Source organism: Lontra canadensis, unplaced genomic scaffold (genome assembly GCF_010015895.1).
Source record: "Lontra canadensis isolate GAN:19392208 unplaced genomic scaffold, GSC_riverotter_1.0 scaffold401, whole genome shotgun sequence".
NCBI classification, from domain to species: Eukaryota; Metazoa; Chordata; class Mammalia; order Carnivora; family Mustelidae; genus Lontra; species Lontra canadensis.
In genome coordinates, this window is record NW_022631395.1 from 74,745 (window position 1) to 100,834 (window position 26,090).

The 26,090-nt window shown below is 40.6% G+C and overlaps 1 protein-coding gene across 1 annotated transcript; it reads right to left on the reverse strand.

Annotated features, from left to right (window-relative positions):
* Positions 1–7,038: 7,038 nt before the first annotated feature.
* LOC116862938 (phosphate-regulating neutral endopeptidase PHEX-like) lies at positions 7,039–25,981 on the reverse strand (the record flags this gene model as incomplete). Its single annotated transcript, XM_032850383.1, has 6 exons — positions 7,039–7,586; positions 10,133–10,209; positions 14,759–14,863; positions 15,855–15,920; positions 22,210–22,340; positions 25,914–25,981. Coding segments are annotated over 6 exons (550 nt in total), but the record flags the coding sequence as incomplete, so codon positions are not given.
* Positions 25,982–26,090: the final 109 nt, after the last annotated feature.

The following is a 26,090-nucleotide window of genomic DNA, read 5'->3' on the forward strand; positions in this document are numbered from 1 at the left end:
AGTCAATTAGAGAAAGACAATTATCAGGTGTTATTTCAGATATGAGGAAATTTGAGAGGCCATGTGGGGGTTTGTGAGGGGTAGGGAGGGAAAAAATGAAACAAGATGGGACCGGGAAGGGAGACAAACGGTAAGAGGCTCTTAATCCAGGAAACAAACTGAGGGTTGCTGGGAGGTGGGAGGGGAGGGATAGGGTGGCTGGGTTATGGACATTCGGGAAGGTGTGTGCTATGGTGAATGCTGTGAACTGTGTAAGATTGATGGTTCATAGACCTGTACCCCTGAAGCAAATAATGCATTATATGTTAATTTAAAAAAAAAGCTAAAGCTGCTTGTAGAATACCACAGGTCTCAAGCCTTGGACACTCCAAATCCCAGTGAATGTCAGTAGTCATGGTAGGGTTAAATACAAGGTTATTGCTTTAAAGTCTGTAACTGTAGTCACATGCCCTCAACAGCCCAGAGGCAGGGTCACAAAGGTTTTATTCTGTGGAGAAGTGACTGGCAGACATTCTGGTGTTAGAAGAATGAACAGAGAGTGCACGGGCAGTCACAGGACTGAACACAGGTACATTTAGGGGGAATCCACTAACTGAAATGGGGGGATAGCTCAGCCCAGAAATCCCGGACTTAAGGTCATCAAAGCTCTATGTCTGCCCAAGGGAACACATGCATAAAATTGGGACACAAATTTGGCCCTGCTACTTGCTAGCTAAATATAATCAAGGGCAAGTCATTAACTTCAGTTCCCTTATCTATAAAATGGGGATAATAGGTTTCTGAATGATTGGAATGATTAGAAAATGAAAATAGAATATTTGGTGCACACCTGGCACATGGGACAAGATCACTGAATGGTAGCCGGCATCATCAGTGAAGGGCAGGTTGTAGAGAGGTTTCTGGAGGACTCAGGACAGAACTACCATCAAGTACAAATACCTGTGAACGGACTCCTTTCTTCACGTTATTTTCTAACAGATGACTCTGGAACATAATGTGAATTCTTCAGTAAGTCACAGGTTAAAATTGGGTTTGTGAACATTATTCCATATGCCCAGTAGACCACTGGAGAATGGACTTCGAAGTCAGACAAAATTAACTTTATTCCTGGCTCCTCTAATCACTAATGTGGTGAATCAAGTAAGGATTCCTCACCTGTGAAGAAACAGCAACAATTCTTTACAAGATTGTTGTGAGGATTGGCTGTAAAGCATGGAAGACCCTAGCAGAGGGCCTACACGTGGTGGGTCTCCAGAAATGGAAGCCATTTTCATCAAGATTGTTATTAGGGAAAAAAAAATCATTTACAAATGTCAATTGAAAATCCAGTCAATTTTAATATAAGTTTGCTCTAGGCTTATTTTCTTCGTTCATCAAATGTCAATGGGGTGGGAGGATTGTGCAACTATAAGGTATTGATTCCACTGACTACTAAGTCAGTTTGAAAATTGCCAGAGTGTATTTCTAGATGGTAAACTATACGTCTCTTCTTGCCTAGGACATCTGCAGACGTTTCAGCCCACCTGCCAGCAGAAATGACGCTCAGTATTTTAGGTAGCTTTTATATGGGGGATTGTAATTTAATCACTCGGTTCTTCATTCTCTATAAAATGGATCTCAAGCCAGAATTAACACAAACAGGACTTCTATGGTTTGTAGATGAATACTCATCTTTGTTCCTTGGACTCTAATTCTCAGTTTGTCTTTCAAGTAGAGAAAGCACAAAATAAGAATATGAGGAGTAATTTCTCATCTCATAATGGAGAAGTAAAAACAATTTTCACTGAATTCTCTAAAAATACTAGAAGATACAGCCCAAGACTTTATTTCATAGGTTGTTTTATTTACTGTCTCAATGGAATATATTTTAAAAGCTTAGAATGTATTATACATACATGGCATAGCCACAGAATCTTATATTCCATTATCTTTCTACTTGAGGCAATTAACAAAACAAAATGCACATTCAAACGAAACATGTATCTAAACCATTTAGAAATAATTAAAATTATAGATCAGGTTTTCTTTCACTGATCACAAATTATAGTAATGCTTTTGTGGTGCTCATTTCCGGGCTCACTTTGGTGTGTTTATTAAAGCACAGTATTGTCAGATCACAGGGACTATCTCGTTTTCATTTTTATATCTCCAATTCTAAAGGGGATTAAATTATCCAATTAAGCTGTTAATTAAAAAGACTCCTAGAGAATAAACTGCAGGCTACCAATGGCATTTTAAAATTTCCATTGTGCTGTGTCCAAAAGCAATCTCCTAGAATTTAGACGACCTCAAAGTTACTGTCCCATATTTCACCTTAGAAGGTGTGGCTGGGATTCCCAGCTGATGGCCAAACCCATTTCCTCTTCTTTCTGGGCACAGAGCTGGACTATACATCCCAGTCTTCCCTGTGGTTAGGCTTAGCCACATGACTGAGCTTTAGCCAATGGAACGGGAGCAGAAGTGACAGAGATAGTTCCTGGAACCAGACCAAACCTTCCACTCAGTATCTTCATGGCCTCTTCCCCTCTACCACCAGCTTCTTGTAAGATGAGCATGTATTCAATCATGTTGAAAATGGCTGATTCACAACGCGGAAGGAACCTGGATCCCTAAATCACCAATTGGAAGAGAGAGGCTCACTGACCATTAATACCCATTCTGTATGCAATGAAAACAAGAAATAAACCTAAATTGGATTAAGCCATTAAGTTAATGTTTCAACAGCTAGTATGATCTTAATTTTTTTTAAAAAAACTGAACTTGAGGGACATGCAAATACCTTAGACCTAACTGAAAACATTCGCCTCCTTCAAATTTTGATCAGGTCCACTTAGATATTTATCTAACAATTGAATCAGACTCAATACGTCTTGGGTCTCATAAAAATTTATCATATAGACCACAGCATGAGAAATTCTAGACTCCTTGTCTCCATTCCCCCAAAGCTCCTCCTTCCTGTCCATGCCCCAGAGACCACTCATCAACTATCATTTCGATGCATCTTTCCTTCTCCCACTACCCCATACACAAGAATTCTTATTTCGAGGATCAGCTCAGAAACTAGAGCAAACTCTCTAAGAGGGGCACTAACAGGCTTCACTCAGCCACTTATTCCCTACCAATTCTGTCACCCGTCTGATACCTGTCTCCCGCCCACGGTCCCTATGGCACGCCTATGAAAAACCAGTGCTTTTTCAGGTCTTAGAACATTATCAGTGCCAGAAAGATGTTTAAGATAATCAACAAGGGACTCTACTTGTCCTACCAGCCTAACCTCAAAATGCCCCCACAGAGCAGTATGGGATCTATGGTACACCTCTAGATTTGTCTGGACTCAGGCAAGACAGACAGGCTTGTGTTGTCCAGCATCACTCATTGTCCAAAGGTCACCAGGGGATACAAAAATCCCAGGCACTTCCAGTTCTCTAAGTGTGCGTGGGGCAAAGAGGCTCCAGTAGCATGAGTGCAGCTCCCCTAGAGAGCCTGGGCCACTTAGAAAGAAAAGCACCCAGATGAGGTTAGGGTGCCCAGGGAAGGGGAGTTGCTGGGATTTGGGCAGAGAGAGAGCACCGACAGCAGCCACCAGAGGAGAGTTGAGTAATTCCTTTTCTGTGCACCAAAGCATAACCTGATGTCCTTGAATATCACCACATTCACCACAAAGCAGGGTAATTCTAACAGCTTACGGGCCTGTCTCCCACGTAAGACAAGACTATTCACTGAGGCCCAGGGACAGCATCTAATCTGCCTAATACAGCTAGTTCCATGAGATCAACAGAACAGGTGTTCAATTATGGTGTGCTGAGTGACTATAAATGGACTAGATCGTTAAAGAAAAGTGAGAGCCCATAGAGATTCTTTGGTCTGATACTAACTGTAATGTTCACCGTCATTTTGGTAAGACCAGCCCTATTGTGGCTCATAATTCCCTCAGAAGCCTCCCTTTTCCTCAATAAAAATATTACTGCATAAGCAATAAGACACCTCTGCTGACTTACATTCTGGAAGAAAATACAATGACCACCTTGCAAATCTCTCACTGTCTGCCAAGTTATGGCATTCAAATCCCACTTTCCTAAACCAAGAAACCTAGTCTACTAGGGTGCTTTGGGGGACAAACAGGACTGTCTAAAACAGAACGGAATGTGTTAACAGATACAGTCAATTATATTTTTTAAAAGAGAGTAAAACACACATACACACACATACATAAAAATAAAGAGAGAGGAAACAGAAAATCTTCAACTTTTTATTGTCCTTAAAATGACTGTTCACATTGTTCTACAAGAGAAGAAAATACAATGACCATTCAGATATAAAACGCATAATGCAGGTACACCTTTCCTCAGACCAGTGGGGGGCACAGCCACCAGTAATGAGAGTGTTGCTGCATGTAGCAAGCATATTCTTCCTTACCTTAATATGCAACTGAGACGTTATGTTAAAAATATCAAGGAAGAAGCCTATCAAATGCTAAGCAATTATGGAAATACTAAGAGAATAAATGTATTTAGAAATGGCGTAATCTAAGGGATGAAGGTTAATGCAGAGGTCAGCAGCCCACAGAACAAAGACTCTGCCTTTCCTGATTCTGGGATACTCAATAAAGCAATTTCAAACCTCTCTCCACTTCTCTGGCATGAGCATAACCCATGTGGCAAGCCATCATTCCTTGTTGCTTTTTAGCGATGCTCCAGGGCTAAAGAAGATAAAATTTATGTTTTTATTGCTTTAAGCTCCATTGAGGAAAGGCACTGAATAAACTTCAGGATAATTTACGAATCCTAAGCTTGCATCTGTCATGTCCAAGTCCATCTCATAAAAGGAAAAAATGGAAATAGGAGGCCAGTGCTGTGTGGCTGGTGAAAAGCTGAACAAACTTTGGGCAGTGGAGATAAGCTCAAATAATACCACTTTATATACATAAAATCCTTGACTAATCTGGGAGAGTTTTCAAAAAAAAAAAAACCTAACTCCTTCCAACACTCAGACAATAGTCCATTGGCAGAACATCTGGTATATGAATCAGAAAAGTATGTGACGGCAGTTCTAGTCTGTGATCCAATATCTAATTTCCTTTTGACTTACCACGATTATTTTTGTAAAACTTTATGGCTGTACTCCAGTGGATGAGCTTAGCAAGGATTGCCCAAATCCTGTCTTCTTGTCAGCAACATATTCTTCTCCCTACTTTTTTACCTTTCCTTCCACTCATGTTTTACCTTCTTCCCTCTACCACTTACTCAGAGTCTGCTTCCTGTAGCGATCTGTATTGAAGAAAAGGAACAACGAGAGTGTCATCTGAAAATGCAAACATGAGCATGTATTTGGAAATCCAATCCTACCGCAATATTGTTCTAGCTAGTACTGAGGATTTGGTATCGCTGCTTTAGGTTTATTTTGTTTTAATTATGGCCGTCGTATCCACAACTTTTTGGATATCGGACGTATGTCAAGTCAAGTTAATCAGGACAAGGCAGCCACATCATTTAGAAAGTGTAGGGCCCCAGCTGATCATCAACCAGCTGTCCTCAACCAACAACTAACTGGTGACCATTTCCACAATCTTCAGCCTGTGCTTTCAGAAATCAAACACTTTCTCTGACCTGCAGGAATGTGTTTATTTGGAGTTTAAAAAGAGAAATCTAGAAGGAAAATGCTATTCATAAAAGCGTAAGAAACCACAACTGATTTTAAATGTCCAAGTACTGGCATAAAACAAGGAGCATCTTGCACATCTAAAACAAATCAGAATGATTCCTCCAGAGAAAACACATGTCCACTCCCAGCAGACCCACCCTAACTGCCCTTGCTTTTAAGAATATGAACAAAGGTCATATTAAGCCTTGGTTAAAAGGAAGAAAAACCAGCGGCTCTTCAAAAGTTGATTCATTCAGAGAGGAGGAGGTCAAGGGGAAAATCACTCTCCCCTAAAGCAGTGTAACTGTTTCCTCATGATGCTGCCCCTGCAATTTTCTCCCTTCAGAAGTTCCCACAGTTACGAAAAGACATGGCACGAACTTAACATTTAAAAAATAAAAAAGGACAACAAATCACAGGGGTGCAAAATGGCCCCACAGTTAGTCTGAATTCGTCCTTTTGCTTTTGAGATTTTCCTATCGGCCAAAACTGCATATACAATGAATAATGCACAGGGAGGAAAGTTATTTTAAAAAACTTGAAATGCCAGATTAAGGCCATCACAATTTTATCCTACAGATACACACTAATAAGAGATGGACGAGTTCACATGAAAGCATCAAGTCCTGAGGATCAAAAACTTAGTCCTGCTCTTTCTAACAGACTCTTTAGAAGGCTTAGACGGTGAAAATTATGTTTCTTTGAACTATGCAGGGAATTCTAAATTTAATCAATAAATTCTAAAATGTCTTCAACAAATTTTTCAAAAAGCATTTTTCAAAGAGAGGTAACATTAACCAAGCCAAAACGTTACTTCTCACCCACTTCAATGTAGTATCTGTTCCTTTAAGCTAAAGGGGGAATAAAAGCCGTAAGTTCCTAACGGAGAATCAGAAAATCATTTTCTCAATGTCTTCTCATTTCAGAAACAGAAAAATGCACATACATGAGGGTAATGAGACAAGTAAGAATTGGACAAAAGAAAAGTGTCTGTCAGAGAGACATAATCATTGAGGCTTGGGCAAAAGAGATCAAATGGTGGAGATTTCATCTCCTCGTGTCTCCACTGTTGCGTGATGAGGAGTTTTGACTTCTTCTGGGCCTTAAAGACACATCCTTTTTTCTTTTCTCTATTTGAAGAACTGAAACCCTTTTTCAAGTAGCCTTTCGGCCAGCTTTGTTTATGCTGACTTAAACAGGGCAATCAGCTACGTCAGACAGAAGCTGCAAGATGCATTTTCATCCCAACAAACTTCCGAACTGAAGGCAAAAATTTCAGCAAAAATTGCAAAATGAAGCTCCAACACATTTCTAACTTAAGCACCACTGAGTTAATAAACGTGGTTGATGGTGATACGCAAAACCTAGCAGCAGCGCATTCCGTAGAGCCGCAAGACCTACCAGGTGTTCCAGGAACATGTTTTCATCATTGAGGGTTACACATTCAATAGACCAAATTTTTTTCTGGATACATTATGCTTAGGTCCCTGCGAAGCTGTGGCTTAGATGGTATATACCACCTAGCTGTTTCCACACTAAAAATGGGCAAGAGCAACAATTTAGCAGATAATGTTTTAACAAAAGTAGCCTAGAGATTTATTTCTGTTAGTCTGGTTTTGTAAAGAAACATACTGAGATCCCTTCTTAGATTCCATTTTTTGAGCCCTACAATTTGAATATACTGTTTTGATCCAACCAACACCCAAATATGGAAGATGCACTAAAAAACTGAGTCCTGGGGGGTGGGGCAGGGAATACAGGCTGACAGCAGTGGCGACGAGCGCTCCGTGTGGCCTCTACTGGTACTGCGTGGCTCTTGGGATGGCATAAACCAACGGTCCAGCTACCAGAGTCGGCAGGAGTCCAGGCCTCTGTTCATCGTGGAATTCGATGGACAGTTAAAGGCTTTCTGGAATTCTTCGAAGTTGCTAACTGCACCATTGACCCTGGAAAAGATATGTCACAGCTCATGTCATTTAATTCTTCCATCTCAAGAGGTCCTGGAAAAAAACTGTAACAGCATACTGCTCACAGGGATGTTGCATTCTTTTCATCTGTTTACAGGGGAGACAACTGAAGCCCAAAAGGGAGAAGTAAATTTCCAAAGAAATTCACAGAGCTGAGACTAGAACCAGCACCTCCTGAATGTCAGACAAATGCCCTGATTAATCTTCCCAATACCCTCAAATTCCTATCAACTGTATGATTTACAATTCCTATAAATCATGTATGTGATTGTATAGTCCTATAAATTTACAGATTCCTATAAACTGTTAGATTTACCAATACCTGGGCTTTCTATTTTTTTAACTTTTATGGAAGGTATAATTGATATAAAGTGCACACACCTGAAATGTAAAGCTCACTGATTTTGTTCATGTGTGTATACTCATGTTACTACCACCCAGAACAAGATATGGGATATTACCAGCACCTAGAAGGCTCCATCATGTGCCCTACCAGTGGAGCTTCCAAGGATAATTACCAGTCTGACCTCTATCACCACTGATTAGTTTTGCCTGTTTTTGAACTTCGTATGAATGGACTCCACAGTACGCATTCTGTTGTTCCTGCCTTCTTTTACTCAATATTATGTCTGTAAGATTCATTCATGTCATTGCTACCTAAGACCTCACCCAATCTACAAAAACACTTTCGTTTCATTCCTATTACATTTGAAGGTTCAGATTTACCTCAAATTCAGTCCAGGCAACAAACTAATGAATGGTATCTACTCGTTATTGATGAGCAATGTTTTACCGGAGTTAGTTCCAAAATCTGGTGTCCTTACAAGTTCCCTGACTGCAGTAAAGACGGTGGATTCCTACTCAGCACTTTGGTTGGCAGTGCTATTTCCACTGTGTGATTTCTGCTGTACTCAAAATCTATAGTTACTGCAGACATCACTAACAAGCCAGCAAAAACTGCCCCCTCATCTATTTCTTACTCAACTGCATGTTCAGAGTGTTGACTAGAGAGACTCAGCATTCTTAGTTACTATTTCTTCCCTAATGACTATGTGACCTATGGGCATGTGAAGGAATATAGTGGCCTGTATTCAAACCTCCTGTGTTTTAGCTGGGATATATGAGTAGGGATGCATCTATCATAGTGTGATTCACCCTGGGCAAATGCTAAAGAGAATTTAGCTGGTAATTAGTAAGTATACTCTGTAAATTATCAGCTAAAATCCAGTATTACAGGCAACTAGTTAGTAAAAGGAAATTAGTTTCTAAAAATCTTACCTGTTAAGTAATTAATCTACTGTGTGGTTTCTATCTGCACAACTCACAACTCATCAGTGGGAGCATATTTTAGTTCATTAGAGACTGTCAGCATTTTTTGACCGTTTAGCCCAGTGGGGTAGAATTTTCTAACACTGTGATTAGATTTTTATGCTCCTGGGTAATTTAGAGTCAATTTCTGAAACATTTCTAAAGCAAGGTTTTAGGAGTAAGATTTTTAAATATAGGAGAAAATTTAGATGATTTTCCTACACTGCGCCGATGGATTCATTTAAACATTAAACATAAGGATATCCAGGTATGACATGCTCTAAGGAAAGAATTGGTCAATAAAAAATTACTATAGTTTCTTATATAGCCCCCATTATAATTCTCTGACCCCAACTACAGAAAATCTCAAACTGGACTAGAAACCTAGCACTGGGTAAATACCCTAACCTTAATTTTATTTTTACTTGTTATTTCATCATTCTGACAATTAAGATTGCAGGTCATAATCCTTTTCCCTTCATTTGAAGCAACTGTTTCAAAAAATGATTCAAACTAAAAGCCAAAACATAGTGCTTTGACTTCAGATATGAATTCTAATAGCTAAATATCCCCATACATCCTGTTTTGTGTTCAGAGCTATTCGGAAAGCGGGCATTGATTCATGTCGGCCAGCTGGCTGCGTGGAAAAACAAGAAGCATGAAACAGGATACTCTAGAACACAAAATGCACCAGAGCTCTGTGTGCTTTAAGGTACCGTATGTGAGCTCTCATCCTTGTCTAAGGAAAGAGACATTTGTGCTCACACACAAAAAAACATAAGTGGTTGGATAAATCAAATATTCCCATTTACTAAGCCATGGTGCTCATGGCACCCCTGGACTGGGGCCTTGCAAAAACTGGAAGATAATAAATGAGAAATAATACTAAAGTTATGATTTGGATTCTAAATTACCTTTGGAGTCTTGTACTATCTCAAGGATCTCCTGTTATAGCAATGGGCTAGAGGCATGCACAAATGCTTACCACGAACATTTTTTTTTTTTTAAAAGAATGCGGACTAGCTTCCTGCTAGTGAAAGAAAAGGTGCTCAGTTTCTCTTTGGTCAAGTAGTTCTGTCTGCAAAATGGAGAGACTGCTGTTCACAACACAGGCTCTTGTTCTGATCTCCTGTTTGGTATAACACTGGGACAGCTGAATCAGGGAAGAGGTAGGACATGCACAGTTTAAAAAGAGGATCACTGATTTGCCCATTTACCTAAACTGAGGGGGGCTGTGAGCACCAATTTGGATTTGTTCTCGGGCAGCTTCTGGTCTGTAGGAATTACACCTCACCTATAAGAGAAAAGCATGCCAATAATTATGTTTCCTTTCCAATTACACACTTTCTACCTCCTTAACTGCTCCAAATTATACTGAAGAGTAATTTTAGACTCAGTGGATGACAAACAGTTTTAGTAGATCAGGTAAAACCTTCACCAGTAACAGCATCTATTATTCTAATCCCCAGCATAGAAGGTTTTATTGTTGTGCATAATTCCACAAATTGAGTAAATTAGGACAGTTTCCAGACACATTTCTTAAATCAAGAAAACACTGTATATGTCCTGGAATCGACCAATGTATTAATTCAAATAATATAATGCTTGGAAGAGGACTTACCAAATTCAACCATACTCACTCCAACAGGAAAAAAAATGAATCCATCATCTATTACAGAGTATGGTCATGGGAAGTGAGTGTTTTGCACCCTAAGTGCCTTGCTTGTGTCACCCCTAGTCAGGGCCTTGGATACGAAGACCCTTCTCCATAGACAGGGAAGTTAGGCAAAGCTCTACGACTTGCTCTGATCCATGAAATGTGAGCAGAAGTGATAGACAGCACATCCTTGTGGAAGCTTTAAAAACCTAGCACAAGTTCTAAGCATCTTAAGAACAATTTAAGAAGCCACATGAAGGTCCACTGTACACTTCCTCATACCACTTCCTCATACCACTTTCCTACTCCAATGGTGAACATGTTAAGCATGTGTTGAGATCAAGACTCCAAAACCCAGGTCCTTGAGTAAAAACTACTACTAGAGCAGAGCCCCTCTCTCAACCCACACTGGATGGGGGGCATGAACACAAAAGAAACTGTCTTTGTATTGCTTGTTCCTGCACCGTAATTTACTCAATCCTGACTTGCGATGTGTCTGGAAACATGATATAATCTTGAAGTATGAAAAGAACTGGGAGACAAGCAATGACGGGGTGCATTCCAAGTGCAGAAGAAAATAGAAGCAAAGACCTATCTGAGAGGGAAAAAAAAAAAACCGAGACATTCCATGTAGCTGGACTGCGTGGTACATAATGGGCAGTGATGGGAGACCAGGGTAGAGAGAGGATGTTGCCAGTTTTCTGAAGTCTTGAGCCACAAGCTAAAGAATTTAAACCATATTTAAACACTATTTGTGAGCAAGAAAATGATAAAATCATGTTTTTAAAAGAATTATCTGGCAGAGGAAATTAGAGATCAGTTTGAAGAGTATAAATTTATGGGCCCCAGGAAGGTTGCCGATGAATGGCCACTAAATAAGGATCAACAGGAATGGAGAGAAGTAGAAAGATAAGGAGAATATCTGAGGAAAAAAAAATTAACAGGTAACATAAACTACAGGGACACAGGAAACAGGAAAGCGGATATGCTGCTATTGCTTTTGATGAAGATAAACAGTCTGACTGTGACTGTGAAGACACTTTCGCAATGTGATTCCTTCATTTCCTCAGAAGCTAGCTAAGTTGAGGTTGTTGCCCACATTCACCATTACCTCACTTTTTTGTGTGTTATTTCTTCTTATATTCTTACATAATTGTATGGTATTGTTTTAGCGCTGTCTTTGCTTCACAAACCATTTAAGAGACTTCTGAAAACACATTATGGTTGTTACTGTTTTCCTAGAATCCTTTCAGGAGGGAAAATAACTTCACTCCCTACAGGCAGACTTCTTCCAAAGTGCAAAAGACTGAAAATCTCCTCCTTCTGTCAGTAGGAAAACCTCCAAGATAAATTTCTCATTAGTAACATAAAATAGCTTTTCATTTTTTCCCTAAATCTCTTTAGTTTAAAATAAATCAGATATGCTTTGGAATTTTATTTGAAGACATTTCAAAAATACCGAAGGTTGGGGCGCCTGGGTGGCTCAGTGGGTTAAGCCGCTGCCTTCGGCTCAGGTCATGATCTCGGGGTCCTGGGATCGAGTCCCGCATCGGGCTCTCTGCTTGGCAGGGAGCCTGCTTCCCTCTCTCTCTCTCTCTCTGCCTGCCTCTCTGTCTACTTGTGATCTCTCTCTGTCAAATAAATAAATTTTAAAAATCTTTTTAAAAAATTATGAAGGTAATGTTGCTACCAATTAGTTTACACACAAAAAGATATAACTAAAGGGGCACCTGGGTGGCTCAGTGGGTTAAGCCTCTGCCTTCAGCTCAGGTCATGATCTCTGGATCCTGGGATCGAGCCCCACATGGGGCTCTTTGCTCGGCAGAGAGCCTGCTTCCCTCTCTCTCTCTGCCTGCCTCTCTGCCTACTTGTGGTCTCTCTGTCAAATAAATAAATAAAAAACCTTTAAAAAAAAAAGACATAACTAAGACGGGCTTTAATTAAATAAGTTAACATCCGAAGGAAGAACCAAAGGACATTGTGCTTTGTCCTCTCAACCAAGGGTCAGCACATTTTTTCTGTAAAAGGGAAGACGTTAAATATTTTAGGCTTTGTAGACCAGAAGGTCTCTGTTTCAACTACTCAGTTCTGCCACTGTCACACAAAACCAGCTACCCACAACACAAAGGAAAGAGCATGGCTCTTTTCCAATAAAAGAGTTTTACCAAAAATGGGCAGCAGACCATATCTGGCCCATGGGTCCTAGTTTGCCGACCCTTGCTCTAGAAAATTCTAACTATATTGTGTGTGTTTTTTTTGAGATATCTGACCCAGTACTGACCCCCCTCCCAAAAAAAGCCTCCTTAACTGAACTGTTACTTACTCTTACCATTTTTAAGCAATTCATCTAAAAATGTCAAGATTTTCAATATACCCAGCATCTTTGCTGGGTGCTATGGGGATACATAAGAAATACAGGGATCCAGAAGATTAGCTATGGAGATAAAACTAAAAGTCCTCAACATTTTGAGAACATTTAAAGACTAAACTGCATAGTAATGAAGAGAAGTGTAAAGGAGCTGGAGATTCAAAAGAGAGAGAGAAAGAGAGAACTGGAGTCCTTGGGGAAGTTTGTGGAAAATGTGGAGGAGGTGGAACTCAACATGGAGCCTGAAAGATAACGACAGGATTAAATCATCTGAGGGGGCGGAGTACGAAGGAGGTCACATTACAGAAGGAAAATCAAAAGCAACGCCCCAGAGACAGTAACAGGCCTAACACTGCCGGGTGGCCAGGAGGACGCCTGCTTGGCTAAGGGTGAGTGTGGCGGAGCCGCAAAAACTCAGAGCTGGTTGCATAGAGTGGGATAAGACTGGACACAATGATGAGAGCCAGCTGCACGTGCTTGGCCTCGATGTGGGAGTCACTGCAGTTCCCTGAGCAGGTCAGTAATGAAATAAAATGTAGTATTTCAGGGGCATGTAAGATAGTGGTGGAAAGACGCCAAAGGCAGAAAAACATGCCTTAAGGCTGTTGGGATAATGCAGAATAGGAGAGCTCAAGGGCCTTCTACACAGGATGAGATACAGGGTAATGGGGAGAAAGAGAGAATGAATCTAAAGAGAAGATAAAAGGATGAAACATCCAGCTTTGGGAACCCATGTCATAAAAACAAGGACAGACAAATCAAGTAAGAGAGAAGAATCTAGATTTTCTAACCGGGAAGACCCAAAGACCAGGCTGTGTTGAGACCAACAGGAAGACTAAAAAGGGAGGTCATTTCAGTGACTCCAGGTACGCTGCTGTCATGTTGATAAAGCAACATTTATGTAGTGCTGTCATGTCAGCTTTAAGAAATAAAAGATACCAGAAAGATGGGACTCCTTTAGCCAGGCTCAACCAGAGAAGATGTGGGAAGGAATCAGCTTACTGAGGAGACAGTGAAGACTGAACAAAAGAAAGTTGTGCTGGTAACAACCGTGGTCTTAGGGATACACGTTTGCCCACTGTGAAGCCATGTGTTAGAACCTTCATTGGCTCATCCCTGCCTGCTTTGAAAATGAGGCCTACACGTTTGTGACATAAGCCCAGGCGATAACCAATAGCAACCAAGAACTGGCGCTTATCTCATTAGCCAGAGACTTGAACTCAGAATTGTGTGTTTTTTTAGTACACATCTTCTTTCGCTTTCTGCTTGGAAAGCCCATCAAAGTCACAAATGAGTGAGATGACTCTCCTTGGTTTTGTTGTTGTTTTCAGCTCAAGCAGTCTTCACATATCCACCTGACTGTGGAAAAGACAGCTTTGAGGGTCTTCCACAGGTTGAAAGTGGTAGGATACAGTCAGCCAATGAGGCAAAAAAAAAAAAAAAAGAGAGAGAGAGAGAGAGAGAGAGAGAACAAAGAGAAATGCAGCAGAAGGCAGAGTCCCAGAAGCCAAAGAAGGAATCACTAGAAATGGTTATAAAGTGTAGTGCATACATTAAGAAGTCAGCATATATTAAAGAAATACCAAGTGGGTTATGATAGGACTGGTCACCCACTTGACAAACAACACCGATAAACCCTGACTTGATTGGTTCATTAATTATGTCTCACAGAACATTTAAAAGGTGAAATTTATCCTGAAAATAAACAGCAAGATCACATTTCAACTAAAATCAAAGCTATACCACTGAACTTCTGACCACGGGAGCAAGCTGAAATCCCGCATTTTATCTTTGCAGCCCCTTCCTTGGCCTACTCACGTGAGCATAACTCAGGAAGAAGAGCTGGTTGTTGGTGAAGACGATGCCTGGGAGCAGAGGCTCTTCGACTCCCTGCCTCTTGTCGTTTATCCACTGCCTGTAAGCCTGGAGAGGGAAGCAGAAAGGGTGATCCCCTGCAATGCTGGCCTTCCTCTTTTCTCATCCAGGGCCGAGATCCTAAATAGATCCCCCACCAGGAACAAAGTGCAGCCTGTCAAGTTTTCCTTTAACAAACCAACCCCTGGAAATGCAAATCAATGTTGTGTAGCTTAACAGTGCGGCAGCTGCACCTGTGAGAAGACCTTACACTCAGTAGATACCAGAGCCCCTGGGCCAAAGCAGTGTTAAATAATTCCTCCCCCACCAAGAAGTTATTCTTTTCCTAATGCAATGGCAAGGGCTGTGGAAACAAATGTGGGGGTTAACATATGGGGCCAAATTTTTCTTTTTCCAAATAAAAAGGAAAACTCACCGTCATTTTAGAAAATATATGTTAACCAGAATATAGGAAGGGCGTAACCTCAGAATAATACTCTGGTCTTGACGTTAAATGCATTTACCTTTTTGAAAATCTTCCCACATCATCCTTACATTTCTTGTTTAACCAAGGACCAGTGGATGATGGAAACATTATTAGGGACTCTCACCTGCCCCCCCCAACTATATGAGAACCACTAGCCTCTGGCCACAATTCAGAAGTTTGGTATTTTAAGAGAAAATTGCAAGAAGGGCTATAGAGACAGTATACTCAAGGAAAACTCATATGAACGTAGCCCTGAGGAGATTTCTGTAGCATGTTTTGATATTATTGTGAATGCATCTACTGAAAGCTATCCTTTAAATACATGATTCTTAACATTTATTATTCTTTAGGGTGACCTTAACCCCAAAAAGAAAAAAAAAAGAGAAAGGCAGCTCTATTCATATAATAAAGCAGGACAGAGTTGATGTGGAAATATAATTCTATTTACAGAAATTCACAGAATTGACAGAAATCTAACTCCTCAAGAATATGTCTGTAGTGCAAATTGAGGGACACCCACATGGCACTCAATAGTTTAATTTTAAAAATCACAGCAAATGTTGCAGTACGCACCCTAAAAGCTTCCCGCAGACCTCCATTATCAGCAATATTTTCTCCCAGGGTCCTCTTCCCCTTCACCTAACAAAGAAAAAGAAAAAAAGAGTGTTTCTCAGCCAACTATCATTCAGCAAGAGGCATAAATGTGATAGCTAGGGAGAGTACCATATTTTAAAAAGAAAATTACATGGACTAAATCACAGGTAGTCATAATATATTGTGAGATGGCAAACTAACTCCAGCAAGGTGCTTCTGAATATAATAATTTCTATTTTATTATGCTACACGTTTCTTTCTCACCCACCTCTGTATTCTCACCAATTGAGCCAACTCCAATAAAATGTTAACAATATTCTGAGTGACTCTGGTTTAATGGAGTAAAAGTAGAAATGTCAATACAGACTACTTTCTCTGATTAATTCATATCATTTGAGTATTCTTTTTGGTGTGCTTTGTGTTTCCAAACATTTACGATCCACACAGGAACAAAACTTCATGAACCATCACCATTTTACCTTAGCAACGTCCATGAAAAATTAAAAGGAGGGTAGTTCTCACGGCGGGGGGGGGGGGCGGGGATCAAACAGAAGTAGCCCAGGCCACAAGGTCAAGGTTTGCAATGTGTAGGATAACCGGCCAAGCATGGTGAAAAAATTCCTCCACACCTTTGAAGACTGTTTCTGAAATCCCTACATAGGACAGGACAAAAAAACGTTCCAAACCAATACAGACCACAAGCCAGAATCCAACCTGCCCCTTTCTTCTACACAGGCTACAAAGTGAAATCAGACTTCACATGACTCAATGGGTGGGGTATGGGGAGAATGCAAAAGAAGGAGAATATTTTGTGGCATGTGAAAATTACACCAAGTTCAAATTCAGTGTGCATAATTCAAGGTTTATTGGCATGCAGCCATGCCCAGTCGTGGATGTACTGTCGCAGCCACGCTCCTGCCACAGAGACCTATGGCCTGCAAAACCATGCTTACTTACCATAATTACCCTTTGCAGACAAAGCCTGTCAATCCCTGCCTAAGGGGCAGAATAATGCCTCCCACCCACCCACCCAAGGTGTCTATGTCCTAAATTCCTGGAACCTGTGCAAATGTTACCTTACGTGGCAAAAGGAACTTTTAGAATATGATTATATAAAGGATTCTGAGACATTAGCCTGCATTACCCAGGCGAGTGCAGTGTAACTAGAAGGGTCCGTGTAAGCAGAGGAATAGGGGGTCAGGAGAGTGTGTCAGAGTGATCCAATGTGAGCTGTGACCAGACACTGCTGGCTTTGAGGAAAGAAGGGGCCAGGAGCCAAGGAATGTGGCCAGCCTCTAAAAGTGAGAAAACACAAGGCGACAGATTCTTCCCAGAGCAGCTAGAAAGAAAAGCAGCTCTGCTTACACCTCGACTTGAGCCCGCTAAGACCTGAGTGGGACATAGAGAGCTGCAGGACAGGGTTTGTGTTCTTTCAGGTCATTAAGTGTGTGGTGATCTGTGATGGCAGCAACAGGAAACGTACACACCCCATTCTCAACTTTAAAGCCGTGAATCCTACGCACTCTTTACTTTTAAGCTAGGCCAGTCACCCAGGTATAAAGCAGTCACAATGGATAAAAACAACTCTTCAGAAAACATTTATTTCTGTAATCACCCAGGACCCTCCTAGCTTCGGTCCCCCGAAGTTCCCCTCCTGCTCTGACATACATTCTTTCTTTTACGACAATCCTCCATCGTAAGTGCTATTACCACCACCTTGCTTAACACATGGGGAAAGAAGAGCTCAGAGCGTGTAGCACATGTCTTTGGTGTTGCACCAGATCCCCGTTTCCACCAGGACTACACACCCATTCCTACAACTGCTCCTAGCTCAAGAAGGTTAACCTTAGCTTAGCGGAGTCGCCTCACCTGAAGATTCCTGGCAGGTGATCCCCTACTTCTCAAGAACTAACTGATGTGCACTGAGAACTGCCTAGCCCCTTACCCCAGTCTGAACAATTTCTGTGGTGCGATTCAGGCTCCAGAACCTTCTATGGGATCAGGCTGAGGCTAAACTCCTGAAACCAACATGTTTTCTATTATAGGTTTCTCTTGAAACCAACCACCATCTTATAGGTTTATCCTGAAACTACCTCCTAAGTAAGTCACTTACCTAAGAAATCCCTTCCTGGGCTTTGCTTCCAGTGAACTTGATTCAAAACAGTGATTAAAGGAACTGCCCACATTTCATACAGATTGAAACCCAAGCAGTTTGTTTCCAGAGCCTTTGCTTCATAATATGCTCTCTTGTCATGTCGCAACTGCTCTTGATTCCAGCGCTTCTGTTTACATCTACTCACACTCGAATTTAATCTCCTTCCTCTAAGCTTTATCAAAATCAGAGGTCTGGGGAGTAGCCATCCCCCTTTGGCTCCTCCCACTCTAGACCACCTCAGTAGACCATATGGCCATAGGTTTGCCTCCAAGCCTCACGAGCTGCTCATGGTCTACTTCTGTGGCACTCTGCTGGAGCCCTCTCCAGTTCACTGCCAAGGATTCAGGCACAGGGGACTGGCATCCAGGAATGGAGCCAGAAAATAAAGCACAGAATCTTATATCCACGAAGAAAGTCAACCTTTCTTCTCTGGGAACAAAACTGAAACTGTCTCCTGATGGTTGAATGGATGGATGCTGACACAGGCATCCCCTTTCTATGGTCCTTGTGACAAAGGTACACATTTACCAGAATTCACTCTCAGTATCTGACATTTTAGCCCATATGGATGCTGTAGAATAGTCCTCCCACCAACACACCACCCAGGACTAAAATGAACTTAAAAGAAGAGAACGATAGCATGATATAGGGGGCAAGAATATGGATCTTCGGGGGCGCCGGGGTAGCTCAGTCGGTTAAGCGTCTGCCTTCAGCTCAGATCATGATCCCAGGGTCCTGGGATCAAGTCCCCCATCGGGCTCCCTGCTCAGAGGGGAGCCTGCTTCTCCCTCTGCCTCCCTCCCCCTGCCTATGCTTGCTTTCTCTCTTTCTCTCTCTCTCTCTATCTCTGGCAAATAAATAAAATCTTAAAAAAAAAACAGAATATGGATCTTGAAATCACACCAATCTAAATCTAATCTAGGCTCTACTGTGGGTTTTTGTCTCTTTGAGTCTCAGTTTTCTTACATGTAAAACAGGCTAGCAATATGTACACCTCTCGGGACCAGTATGAGGATTAACTTTGTTTCAGGTAGGCGAAAAGTATAACACCCAAGCCTACAGTAACAATCATCAGGAGATATGTATTCCCTTCATCAAAAAAAAAAAAAACTGCTCTTCTATTGTTGTTTGTTTGGTTTTCAGCCCCCAAATCTTTGCCTTTGTTTTCCCCTAGGATGGAGTACCTATGAGTATGTCGCAGTAATATCAGCTACAATTTACTAAGCACGTCCTGCACGTCAATGATGCTGGTGCTTTACATAGTCTCAGTCATGTACTTCTTACAAATGAATGAGTTCCGAAACAGTGACCCATTTCACAGAGGAAGACTCTCAGAGTCAGGAAGGTCAAGGAACTTTCCCATGTTCACAAAACTTGTAACTGGTTGAGTCAAGATTTGAACCTCTATCTGACTCTAGAACCCCTCCCCTAAGCTCTTCCTGAAGCAACGTATAATCTAGATGGATTTTCACAGTGTGACAACCTCTACATTGAATATAGATAAACGGGGCACCCATTTCAGAACTTCTCATGACTTACTTGTAGATATTAAAGAAATATATGGGCAGAGAAATAAATGGCTTCCCAGAACAGTGATGAAAGAGCTAGAGATACTATTCAAGGATACAGCCTCTGGTTTCATTGCCTGGACAAGGAGTGGCATTCCTGGTGCTGAACATGGCTAAAGAACTAGGAGAACCAAGACAGTTTTGTGTGTTCTCTTGCTTCTGTTATGTGCTGTCCCCCTGACTGTACAGTGTAGGAGCATACAGTGTGTGCATCTATATTTTAGATTAGTAAAGGATTTCCTACAGATCCATACCCTACCAACAATTCTTCATTACTAGTCTCTTACTGTCAAATACAACGAGAGAAATCCATTTTTTATAATTATGAAAGCAGGAGCAGAAAACACAATAAAAAAGTATAAGGAAAAGTTAATAGTTATGGAGAGGGCATGAAAACCTGACCAAACCAGCAAAATAAGGAAAACAAAAAAGAAGTAAGAACAATGTGGAGGACATAAAGTATATATAGAAAACTGTAGAGTTGTATTGGAAAACTTAAAACAGGAATCAAACAGATAGAAAGGTATACCATGTTCTTGAACAAGAAGACTATATTACAAAAAATATCAATTCCATCCACTGAGTATGATTTAACTTAGAATCCCAATGGGATTTTCTTTGGGGGACAGGGTGAGAATGGGTAACATGATCTTGGAACATATACAGAAGTATATTTGCCTGAGAAAGGCCAAGCACATAAAAGAGCAGTGAGGGAGACCTTGTATTGACAGATACCAGAATAATCCATATAGCCATGGTAATAAGACCTTGGTGTAGAACTGAACATACATACCAGCAGAACAGAATACCTAATCCAAAAATTGATGTCAATATATAGGAGAATCTAAAATTTGACAAATACTCAATTCAGTGAGAAAAAATATCTTTTAATCAATGATGTTGGATCAACTCTATCCTTTTAGAAGAAAAGAATTCTCACATTAAACTCCATAAAAAGGGGACGCCTGGGTGGCTCAGTCATAAGCATCTGCCTTTAGCTCTGGACGTGATCCCAGGGTTCTAGGATCAAGCCCCAGGTCATGCTCCCCGCTCAGTGGGGATTCTGATTCTCCTTATCCCTCTGCCTCTCCTCCCTGCTTGTGTTCTCTTTCTCTGTTTCAAATAAATAAATAAAATCTATATAAAAGAAAACTCCATAAGAAAGTGCAAGTTTCACATGCATGAAGATTTAAATATAAAATTAAAAAACCACAGAAACCTTCCCAGAAAAGCCAAGAGACTATATATATGATATAGGGTGGAAATGCAAAAACTATTTTTTAAAGTTTTTTTAATTTATCGATCTGAGAGAGTGAGAGAGAAAGAGCTTGAGCAGGGTGAGGGAAAGGAGAAGCAGACTCTCTGCGGAGCACAAAGCCTGGTATGGGGATGTGGGTCTCAATCCTGGAGTTCCAGGATCGTGAGCTGAGCCAAAGACAGACGCTTAACCCACTGAGCCACCTATGCATCCCTATTTTTTAAGAGAAATAGGTATCTTTGGATCTATAGAAATGTTTAATTTTTGTATGTCAAAAGATGCCATACATGAAATCTAATGGATGCTTAATATATTTGGGAGAAAATTCTGTAATGTGAATGACAAAATTCTAACACCTGTAATATCTTTAAAAAGTTCTGATACATTGGTGAGAAGATAACTGAAGAGAGAAATGCTCTTTCATATACCACTGGTGGAACTATGAATATTATAACTTCTTGGTGACAGTAGGAATCTATCCTAGATGGATAAAAAGGATATGTACACAATGAGAGGTTTTGTTACAGCAGCATTTACTGTGGGAAAAGAGCTGGAGACAAAGCGTGACCTATCTCAATAAGAGGTTAGGTGAATATGTTAGATTACGTTCCCACTGTGGACTTCTAGACAGCAACTGAAAACCATGCAATAAAGGGGCCTGTGGTGTGTGTTTATCTCTTCGCGAGCATGTGAAACAGTGTACCAGGGTGATTAAGATGAATGACAGGCAGGGAAGAGAAGAGTGATAAGAGGGGAAGGGGTGAAGACAAGAAAGAAATAAAATGTGATGCACATGAACGGCAACTATAAAACTTCATTCTTGCCTTCATGGACATGTATTATGTATGTATAATATAAAATAAATGTCTTAGAAAGACATTTCTTTTGTTCAAAATTCTATAACTAAGAACTCTTAACAAATTCAGAGTCATTAATTCAAAATAATGAGATTTATTTCAATGAATTAAATAGTAATTTGGAAGGAAATTTTTTAAAATGATATGGAGTGTAGATTCATAAGAGTTGTATGGTGTATGTTTGCTACAAGATTTTCTACATTTATCTAAATCTAGAAAAACGAACTCATGTTTAGGCCTGTGAGTCTCAAACTTGAGCTTTAATCAGAGTCACCTGAGGGCTTGGGAAAAGACAGACTGCCAGAAGACCAGTGCCCGCCTCCCTCCAGAATTCTGGGTCAAGAGGTCTGAAGTAAGACTCAATTAGCATCTCTAACAAGTTTCCAGAAGAGGCTGATGCTGTTGTCCTGGGAACCACACACTGAGAACCAATGGTCTAAAGCCAGTAATGTCCAAAAGAGAAAAAATAACCACAAAACACCGTAGTTGTACTTACATTTAAGCCAGCTTTCCTCCAATAGTAGTTGCTATATTGGTTAACCATGCACTTTGTTTTTTCTTTAAACTTTTCTTCTGAGTCAGCAGACCACCAAGGATCCAGGTTTCCATTTTTATCATATTTTCTACCTATCAAAAAGGAAAGTTAAAAGATATTTGTACCACCTATGTTCTCTTCTAGGGTTTTTACGGTTTTAGGCCTCACATTTAGGTCATTCGTTCACCCATTTTCAACTTATCTGTGTGTGTGGTATAAGAACACGGTCCACTTTCATTCATTTGAATGTTGCTGTCCAGTTTCCCAGAAGCATTTGTTGAAGAGACTGTCTTTTTTCCAATGGATTATTTTTTTGCCTGCTTTGTCAAAGATTAATTGATCATGTATTTGTGGGCTCATTTCTGGGTTTTCTAGTCTGTTCCAATGATCTATGTATCTAGGTTAGTGCAAGAACCATACCGTCTTGATGACTAAAGTTTTGTAATAGAGCTTGAAGTCTGGAATTGTGATGCCCTTGTGCCTTGCTTTTCTTTTTCGAGGTTGCTTCGGCTATCTGGGGTCTTTTGTGGTTCCATACAAATTTTAGGATTGTTTGCTCTAGCTCTGTGAAAAATGCTGGTATTATTTTGATAGGCATTGCATTATTTTTCCAAAGAAAACATACAGATGGGCAACACAGATTTGAAAAGATGCTCCACATCACTCATCAGGGAAATGCAAATCAAAACTACAATGAGGTATCACCTCACATCTGTCAGAATGGCTAGTACCAAAAAGATAAGAGATGACAAGTGTTGGCGAGGATGTGGAGAAAAAGGAGCCCTCCTGCACTGTTGGTGGCAATGCAAACTGGTGCAGCCACCGTAGGAGACAATATGGAGGTATTCAAAAAGCTAAAAATAGAATTGCCCTATGACCCAGCAATTACACTACTGGGTATTTATCCAAAGGATACAAAAATACTGATTTGAAGGGGTACATGCACCCCAATGTTTATAGCAGCATTACCTACAATAGCCAAATTATGGAAACAACCCAAATGTCCATCAACAGATGAATGGATAAAGAAAAAGTGGTGTATAAAGAGAAAGTGGAATATTACTAAGCCATAAAAAAGAATGAAATCTTGCCATCTGTAACAACAGGGATGGAACTAGAGAATATAATGCTAAGTGAAACAAGTCAGAGAAAGAAAAAAAATATGATTTCACTCATACGTGGAATTTAAGAAACAAAACAAATGAGCAAAGGGGGAAAAAAAAGGAGAGACAAACTAGGAAACGGACTCTTAACTCTAGGGAACACACTGCTGGCTACCAGAGGGGAGGTGGGGGAGAGGATGGGTGAGACAGGTGATGGGGATGAAGGAGGGCACTCGTCCTGATGAGTGCCCGGTGATGTACGGAAGTGTAGAATCCCTACAGTGTACATCAGAAACTAATAATATACTGTATGTTAACTAACTAGAATTTAAATAAGAACTTAAAGAAATTTGTACTATTTGTGGAAACTAATTTATTCATTTTCCCTTTCCCTCAATTCAAAAAACCTTGAAAAAGCAGTCCCCAGGAGCAAGGGTCACGCCTGGGAGCAGCTCCCACCTTCTCTCCAATGTCACGTGTTAATTGTAAAAAGAGGGGTTGATAAACAGGTTTGAGGAAGTTCTTCCCTCCTGAGCAACAAAGAACATTTTAAAAATAAAATTCATCAACTTATGGCATGCACACCGTGAACCAGTCTTGAATTCTTTGTTTTCACCTGATGTGACCCTTCATGTTCTCTGGATTATGAAATGAAATGGCTTCATTCAGAAAGCCCATGGTGGGAGCTGGAGCGTCACTACCAGTGAAATTCCAAACGATCCATAGGAACAGCCCAGTGAGTCATTCACACGGATCCATAGGCACAGCCTTGTGAGTCATTCACACCGTGAGACCACAGCCCCTGACTCAGCCCTATAGGAACGTGTTTCCTCCAAGTTGCCAGGAGCTAAGAGACACATAAAACCTCTATTATGAATCATTCCACAGCCATCAGTGTGCATGGAAGGCCCATCTGTCCTGCTTTGACAAGGCAGGTTGCTCTAAAAAGAGAACTTGGAACAAGAATGGAAATCTCCAAAACATAATGGAAAAAAAGAATAACTATACATGGGTGTTTGCTTATTTGTTTTTGGTTTTTGGTTTCTGGTTTGGTTGTGGGTTTTTTGTTTGTTTGTTTGTTATAGCCTCACTCTTCATTTGTCTACACCCTTCAAAAAATGTTTTGAGTAGATCTGGACTGTTGTCCATACTCAAGATTACTATTGGTTTAAATTTAATTATGGAAAGAACTCTTCATTGGACTTGTAAGACAGCCCCAAAGCAAAGGTGTTAACTGAAATAACCCAAAGCTCTTTGGCAAGGGTGGATGCTACTACCACCACCCCTGGGAGAGCATGGACTCACTGTCCTCCATACACTACCCAATCAATCATTAAACAGTTACTGGGCACGTAGTTAACTATGTAACTCTCTAAGTATTGGTTATGGAGTGAAATTGTTGTCATTAGATTATGTCCTCTGAGAATGGCTCCAGAAGGCCTCCAAAAGATTCAGAGGGACAACTGTACATAAATTTCCCAGGAAGAAAGGCCCAAAACCAAGAGATCACTACTGGGTTAAGTTTCTTAGCTAAGACACTCCTCTTAGATAAAGTGAACACGCAAAGACAGAAAGTGTAGCTCTGGAGACTGAGATGACTATAAGGCAGCTACATTTATTAATAGGGAGGGCAGAGATTAGAGATGCAGAAACCCTAGGTGATTCAGGAAGGGCTTGTGGGAGCCCAGGAAGAACCATCCAGAAGGAGAAGAACCAAGAGTCTCTGGCCCTGGGGTAGGCATCCAGGAAAGGATGCTGGAGACACCACAGACACGGAAGAAAGAGGGCCGCCTATCCAATGTTGCCTTGTGCCAGCCAGCTCCTTGAAACTGCCTGCAGATCATTGTGCAGATATGCACCTGATAGTAATTTGCTGCCAATTCATAAATTTTAGAGATTTCTTGTGGCTTTCCAACAATGCTCAATGGTAAAGGAGAAAGGAGTGTCCATCAAAAATGATGAGGACTCTCAAAAGGCACTGGTTTTGGTAGTTTATGTCCCACTCTGCTCTTGTGCTTAAATATCATCAGGATACATAGCACATTCTTCTATACTATACATTATTAGGAAAGCACAGCCTCCTAACAAAATTCTGAATATATGCCAGCATAGAGAAAAACAGAGCTTAAGCGTTGCATAATCCTTGCAACCGTATAAAGGGATCAGGCAGCTGAGCTCCAGAGTCCTAACTGATTATATGAGATTATTATGAGAGAGCATCTCATGACGGTGAAGAAAGAAATGACAAAGGGGAGAAGCTATGAAGCAATTCCTGTAACTATCATGGCAGCTACAGCAAGCCTGATCTAAATGCGAAGCTAATTTCATTGAAATTACAAGGTTTTTCTTTCATGTTATCCCGTCACCAACGGGAACAATTATTTATTTATGGCAAGCTATCACAGCAAGACATAGGGGAAAGTTTTCAATCAGCAACCATACTGCTTTGGATAATCTTCAGTCTATGATGATGCCACTATGCAAAGATAATAGCAACAATTAACATCCGTACGATCAACATTATCATAGAAGCAGCAGCTCATACAACGAACCAGCACTTACCATTATTATCAAATCCATGTGTAAACTCATGTCCAACAATTACTCCTATAGCTCCGTAACTCAGAGATCTACAGTACAAATATATAATTTGAAGAAAATTGCAAGCATTAATCTCAGAGCATAATCCTTTGATTTTTTTTTTCAATGAAAGCCAAGATAATGTTTTCTAGTAACCAC